Raw genomic sequence first — 7613 nt, forward strand, 5'->3', positions numbered from 1 at the left:
GTCTCAGCCTACATACAGGGAATTGCAGTCGTCAAGGACGAGAGGTTATGAAGGCAGGGATCACCCTCTCTAGATCTTTTTGTGGGAGAGAGGCCTTGACCTTGGCTGTGAGTCTCAGTTGAAAGAAGCTACACCTGACAACGGAGGATGTTTGCTTGTCGAAATTAAAAACCCTGTCAATTTAAAAAATAAAATGCTGCTTCTATTGCTAATAATAGCAATCCATTAATGTATTTATAGTATTTTAACACTGACACAGTGATGTACATTTCATACTTCAACTTTTTCTGATAATACTGTAAAATAAAGTACTACATATATAAGTATTATAGTAATAATTTATGAAAAGTAGTATAGTATAGTTTAGTATAGTTTAGTATAGTAAAGCACAGCACAGCACAGTATAGTATTGTACAGTATAGTACAGTATAGCTTAAAATAATATAGTAGAGTGCAGTATAGTATAGTTAATAGTAATAGTAATAATACTACTAGCTTTCTGATAAGACTATCATAAGGTAGAGACCACAAGGAACAAACACGAGGATTACTTCAAATGTCATCACATAAGTGAAACCTCACCCACACACTCAAGTATACTCAAGTGGATTATAACTTTGTGTTTTTACTCAATAACTCTAAGTATGCTTATACTACATATATAGTAGTGATAATGTACCAATAATAGTATAGTATAGTATAGTACAGCACAGCATAGTATATTATTGTACAGTATAGTGTAAAATAGTACAGAACAGTGCAATATAGTATAGTTAATAGTAATAGTAATAACACTACTAGTTCTCTGATAAGACTGTATCAGAGAACTAGTAGTGTCATTACTACACACACACACACACACACACACACACACACACACACACACACACACACACACACACACACACACACACACACACACAAACTGTTACCTTGGCTGCACTTTTCGCCATATTTGGTCCGGCGGGGTGGGCGGGGTCAGGGACAGTCACCGGCCTGAGAACAGGAAGTGAGTCACACTGACGGTAAAGTTACGCGTGTGTTGCAGCAGGAGCGCCGAGCTGAGAGAACAAGGAAGCAACATGTGCTGAGTGCATTGAGTCCAACACACACACACACGCACACACACACACACACACACGCACACACACACATACACACACATACACACACAGAGAGAGAGAGAGAGAGGGAGAGAGACACAGACACAGGAGAGGACACGTTCACTGACTGCTCGACATCCACGCAACTCATATTCTTCATTTCTATCCGTGAGTACGTGTTATTTTTATTCTTTCTTTCTCAAACTTGTACTGTGTTGTTTTTATTATTTCTTAAACTTGTAATGTGTTCGTTTTATTCTTTCTTTCTTAAACGTGTACTGTGTTGTTTTTATTCTTTCTTTCTTAAACTTGTACTGTGTTGTTTTTATTCTTTCTTTCTTAAACGTGTACTGTGTTGTAGTTATTCTTTCTTTCTCAAACTTGTACTGTGTTGTTTTTATTCTTTCTTAAACTTGTACCGTGTTGTTTGTATTATTGTACCGTGTTTAGTTTGCGCTCGTTGTTATAATTATAATGTTGTGGTTTTAGTCAGTTATTTACCTGTATTCACTTTAGTGTTTATTTTTTCTTTGTACTGTTTCATTGGGGTCTCACATTTGGCTGTTATTGGTACTTACACACTTATGTCTCTTTCTAAAGATGTGCGTTAAACGTACAAGTTGTAACATTAGTTTCAAATCATCTTATTTAGCTAAAATAAGTTTCCTGTAGGTTCGTTTCTTCTAACTTTCTACATTTCCACTGGGGGGTTTCCGCACTGTCACTAAACCCATTTGTGTTATTTCCAGTGTGTAGCCTTTCAGTTTCCTTCTTCACACTGGAAACACACTGACTAAAAACCTGATGAATGAATTATCTTCATGCTGTTTCTCTCTGTTTTGATGTACTATGGGTGTCCACAACACGCACACATACACGTGTCCACCTCCTAAGGTGGGACTGTTGAGTGTCCTTTGTTTCACGCAGACACGAAAACAAGTTTTGTTGTCACCTGAGGTGAATATTTACGAAACCAGGACAAAGGATCTCTGTGTGTTTCATTTGCAAACCACTGACCAGGATGTGACATGTCTGTTTGGCCTTTAAAAAAAAACTCATACGAAGTTAAAGTATTCTGCACGTGCACAACATTCATTGAGGTTATCAATTAGCTTTATATATGTGATCCAGCCCGTGCTCAGTGTGTATACTGGTGAAAAACTGCAGAGTAGTCAGTGGAGCAACATCTGAGTCTGAATATGGGTCAAGTCAAATGTAAATGGTACAAGCAGACAGAGTGTGGTAATGGCAGTAGGTCACTGCTCAGTAAACAGACAGTAATTGAGGCAGCCGAGCTGTTCATCTTCTTTCAGGACGTCTGATTATATCAAAGACATGACACCAGTCAGTAATCAGAGCAAACACACACCATCAGTGCCGTGATTGTGTTTTTACTTCCTCTGGTATGTACAAATATTCATCATTAATGTGACCTGATGCAATCTTGCTGAAGACATGACTCAATGTTGCACTGAATCACTGTTTATAATAAACCTGATGTGTCACATGCTGTCACTGGACACACACTTATGACAAAAATGCTGCTCTGACAATCAGAGGAAATTGTTGTTTGTTTTTTAGGTCTGGGCAAATAAACAATAATAATAATTATCACAGTATAATTTTCATCAGTAAGATTTGTTACAAAACTCCTGAAAACAAAACTGATTGATCAACCTCAGATTTTTTAAATGTTTCGCTATTTATTAAGTGTTCGTTATCCTCTGTTCATAAAGAAGTGGTTAAAACAACAACAACAGCAATAATGATTATTGATATCGACTGATGTGAGCATTTAATTCTTGATATCAATTTTGGTCACATCGTTCAGCCCTGATTTGGATCTTGAAACACCAACTTTCTTGGGTACAATAAAAGACATTAAGTTTCATCTCTAGAACAATATAAATTTCTGATAAGCCAACTGGTTTTTAAATGTTGAGACATTTATCAACCCACGGAAGAAGAGTTTATCTTTTAGTTGAGAGCTGAAAAGGATGAGTCCATGTATTGATGATCTGTCTGAAATTTATTTGATCGGTAACAGTATACTATCCAAATAAAAATGGTAACAGCTTCTCACTTGTGATTGTTTGCTGGTTGGATTTGTCCTTTTTTTTTTTTTACTGTTTCATGGACGAAACTATTTTCTATCACTGCCAAGAGCCAATAAAAAGATTTCTAAAGAACATGACGATTGCAGGAATCTGTAATAAAACTCATCATTAGTCACAGTCTTGGTGATGTTGACATACATAACATGATGGTTTAACATGTAAGTTTTATGCTGTAAATGATCTCACACTGATTCTGAATAACATAAACTCTGAATAAAAATAAAAAACAATAGAGGCAAAAGGCTTTGCAGTCAGCGTTTATCGGTCCAAGGCTCCAAGCCCAAAAATGCTGACAGATATCCACGAATGGCTGCGTCAGCTAAAACACCTTATCGCTTTTGAAATTCTGTGGCCTCTTGAAGGCAACATGAGCAGGAATTCGAGTACAAGGCTGCTTTAACATTCATCAATGTGGCAGCAGAAATCCCAAACTTATATACCCGACTAGAAGAACCTGTGCTCATGTATGTCGGTCAGACTAAGTGACAGCCTGTGTGTTGTAAGATTTAAGACCCTTTTTTCTGCCGGGTGCTGGTGGAATGGGCATTTTTTGCTGCTGCATGATGGAAAGCAAAACTGTATTGCATCACAGAGGAGGCAAAAACAATGTGAAGAATACATGCTATTTGACCCTGTTTACCCCAGAGACAAATAACTGAGTGGAATATCTCAGCTGCTGCTTGGACCTCTAAACATAAGGCACCGCTGATGCTTGGTTCATGTCATGTCAAAACACTTATGTTAGGATTTTATGTCACTTCTACTTTTACTTGTCATGCTGCTTTTAAGGGAAGGCTGTGGCTGCTTCTCCCAGGGCACAATAGTAATTTTCTCTCACAACACATTGCACACTTCAAATTAAATGGCGGCCTGTTACAAGCCACAATAACAAATGAGCGTTTGCACCTCGATGTTCAAGGCATGATTAAGTCGTCAGGGACATCAGCAGTGTGCTCGCACGCTGCAAAGTTTGAATTTCCTTGGCCTCTGTTGAACATGCTCTTCCCTCCTGGTCACGCTGACATTGGCAACCAACCCAAACAGACACGCTATCAGTAGATAAACAGCACTATGAGTTCATTTGGATTTGTATGTCAAAATTTGTACATGTCGAAATGCACACTGCTAGTTTGCATCTTGTTTGCCTGTATACAAACTTCAGCCTTTACGGACTCTAGGTTCAACTGGAGGTGATTTAAAAAAAACATAGGAGGATGAGGGGCAGCTGCACAGGGAAGTGCTGTTATCGCTGCAGCTGATGTTCCTGCTCCCCCACATCTCGTCGAAGGGAAGTCACAGTCTATTATCAAAAAAACTCTGATCTCTCTCCTTCTCTGTGCTTTGGTTTGAAACAAACATAGTGATTGTGGCAAGTGATGACAGACAGAAACACAAAGAGAGTTTTTTTTGGGGGCGGCTCAACTGATTCTTTTTTTTCATCTTCAGTTTCTGCAGACATCATGAGAAGAGAGGTGAAGGCCGGAGTGACCTTCCTCAAACGCCTGGTCGTGGCGCGTGGCAAGCTCGACGAGGCCAAAGCAGAATTGTTTGCTGAGAAGCTGCAGAAGCTTTTATGTGACAAATACGACAATCACTGGTACCCTGACTCCCCCAGCAAAGGCCAGGCTTACAGGTACCTGCACCAAACTCAACAAAATCCTATTCCAGTTTATTAGCTGAGATCCACGCACCACAGAGGGAGAGATCCACATGTGAAATGCTTAATTTTTAACCATTTTATCCTCCACAGATGCATTCGGATAAATAATGGAGTACTGTGTGATGAAGTGGTTCTGAAGGCGTGTGAGGAGAGTGAGCTCACAGCCAGTGAGCTGTGCGTGCTGCCTGAGGTCACAGTCTGGATTGACCCACTAGAAGTGTGTGCAAGGTGAGTCAGCGGGTGAGGCATACAGACAGGCTTCAATGACAACGAGGCATTTCCCAGTCTCGCCAAGAAATGTGTTGTCATGATGCATTCTGTGAAATGATGAATAGATACAAGTGGGGAGTAAAAAGTGGGAATATGGGTGACTGTTAGATACAAAAAACGAAATAATCCACTCCCTCTTCACAGATCTGGAGAGAACAGCAGGCCCTTCACAATAGCCAGTTTCAAAGAAGAGGAGGAGGCAGAGGAAGGAGGCGTGAAGGGAGAACAGGATGAGTCCTCCGTGGATTCAAAAAACCTGGAAACGTCAGATTACCACTCAGCTACCTCATCAGACTGTGGCTCCACTGCGTCGAGTGACACGGAGGAAGAGGCAAAGGATGGCGAGACGGAGGGCGGGCGAGGGAAAGAAGGGGGAAAGAAGGAGGTCGTCAAGAAGGAGGTGCCAGAAGGTGACGCCTACACGGTAGCCATGGTGCCCAGGATTCGGAAGCGACATGGAGAAGGACCAAATAAAGTCAAATACGTCAGAAATATGGTAAGGACCCAATGTCTCCCATTTAAAGGATAAAGCTGATTCATCCGCAATTGAAGATAGATATAGAATAAATAGAAAATAAACGCAGCAATTGCTCTTGTTTCAGTAATATGCAAAATACAACAGTTTTTTTAAATAAAAAAAACGAAATATTTGAACCAGCTCAAGTGTTTGGTCTTCAGTAGGCAAAAATTGGTGATAAAATTAGATAAGATAAACCTTCATTGATTGATAGGGAAACATGAAAAGCATAGAAACAATATCTGAAATAAATAAGCTGGAAAATTCAATATTATACGCCTTAAAAATATACAATATATAAATGTGCAAATATATCTGTGGAATACAAACCTTTGATTTATTTCAACAAACAGGTTGAGGCTTTAAAACATACGTAGTTTTATAATATGAGAGAACAACGTGTACAGGTATGTGGTGACAAACTGAAGATTCTTGGCTGCAGTCACAGAAAAGCTGTGATGTTTTCATCCGCACCCACAAATGCTTTAAAAGTACAGACTTCATATCTATTTCGTACACAAACCATAAGCTGCTTACTTTGAACACGATCTGTCTCAAGTTATTTCCATGTGATTTAGTTTCAGTTTTGTATGTTCTAGAAAGGAACAAATACAACACCCGTACAATAAAGTCTCCACCATCCCTGCTAATCTCTCATACTCCCTCCAACCCTCCTCTCTGCTCAGCTCCCTGCAAGCCTCCAGTACTTCTACCACCCTGCACCAGTGTGGCCTCAGTACAAGAAACCGGCTCCGGTGTTCCTCACCACGGTGTGTGTGCCTCCGGCTCGGCCTCCTCCTCCACAGCAGGTATTTGGCTACTACATCTTGCCGCAGCCGCCTCCGCAGTTCATTCTGCCTCAGGCCACTCTGCAGCCGTGGGGAGCTGTGAAGGGTTAGAACCAACCAGCAACCGAGGTCTGAAGGCGGATGGAGAGTTATAAGCTCCTTCGACTGAGCCGTGTCCTATCAGGTCTGAACTTGGGCCAAAAAGAACATTTTCCACTGTGTAGTTGTTTCTGTCTTTTTGAATACTGGTGATTGATTGCTTGTTCTCAGCACAGAGATGCCACTTGAATGAAAACTTTCTTTTTCTTTTTGAATCTGTCAGCTCTTCACAGCAATTTATTTACATACTGTACACATTAAGAATGACTTCAGTCACTGGGTGCTTAGACTAACTCAGGGACTCTCAGCAATATACTCGATGCCAAATAATTGTCTTCCAGCTGTTATCACAGTCTGTCACTTCTCTCTCCAGGTGTGCTCCACTGTGTGTACTTCACAGTCAATCAATGTAAAATGTGATTCAGGGTTTTAATCTATTGTAGCTCGATTAGAAATATCAATTATGTATATCAAGAATTCTTTCGTACTAAACTGCTTGTAAATAATAGAATACTTGCATACAGAGATAGACTGATGCACACTTTCTAATATCACTTGTAATTTATTTGGCCACCAGTGGATGGCACTCAACTCAAGGCTAATACATGAAATTGTATAGTTTCTATTAACAGCAGCTGATGGATACTGCAAATCTAACTTCACAGAACACTGGTTTTAAATGGCTCCAACTTCCTGCTTTCAACCAAATATGCATTTTTGTTCGTTATGTGTTTGCCTCAAGCTTTTTAAAAAGATTTTATTGTAAATAACTATCTCTATGAAATCTGCTACTGCTATATATCCTTATCCTCTCCATTTACGCTCACTGTTTCTTATGTACTGAGATTATTTAATTATTGTATGTGTATATGCTGCATGCAACTTTGACGCTCACCTGCTGGCTTAAAGTGTTGTTTTGCTTTTAAATTGTGCATCAGCCATTTACTTTTTTATACTGAAGTGGAATAAATCAACTTCCATCTGTGATTGTAAGTTTGTTCTCTTGCTTTATACCTGTATAACCTTTAAGAGCAGAGTTTGGTGCTGTATTTTAGTGAT

At 39.7% G+C, this 7613-nt stretch overlaps 1 protein-coding gene across 2 annotated transcripts; it reads left to right on the plus strand.

The window, feature by feature from the left end:
• Window positions 1–1049: 1049 nt before the first annotated feature.
• si:dkey-79d12.5 (maternal B9.15 protein) lies at window positions 1050–7541 on the plus strand. Of its 2 annotated transcripts, none has more exons than XM_035163278.2 (5): window positions 1050–1275; window positions 4667–4853; window positions 4971–5108; window positions 5295–5646; window positions 6354–7541. In XM_035163278.2, exons 2-5 carry the CDS (start codon window positions 4681–4683, stop codon window positions 6564–6566), a joined length of 876 nt encoding a protein of 291 aa, XP_035019169.2. In that variant the 5' UTR covers window positions 1050–1275; window positions 4667–4680; the 3' UTR covers window positions 6567–7541. The 2 variants fall into 2 exon arrangements, with proteins under 2 accessions (XP_035019169.2, XP_035019168.2); XM_035163277.2 differs by having other exon boundaries at window positions 1051–1271.
• Window positions 7542–7613: the final 72 nt, after the last annotated feature.

The sequence above is a fragment of the Hippoglossus stenolepis genome, chromosome 8, assembly GCF_022539355.2.
Source record: "Hippoglossus stenolepis isolate QCI-W04-F060 chromosome 8, HSTE1.2, whole genome shotgun sequence".
Taxonomy (NCBI): domain Eukaryota; kingdom Metazoa; phylum Chordata; class Actinopteri; order Pleuronectiformes; family Pleuronectidae; genus Hippoglossus; species Hippoglossus stenolepis.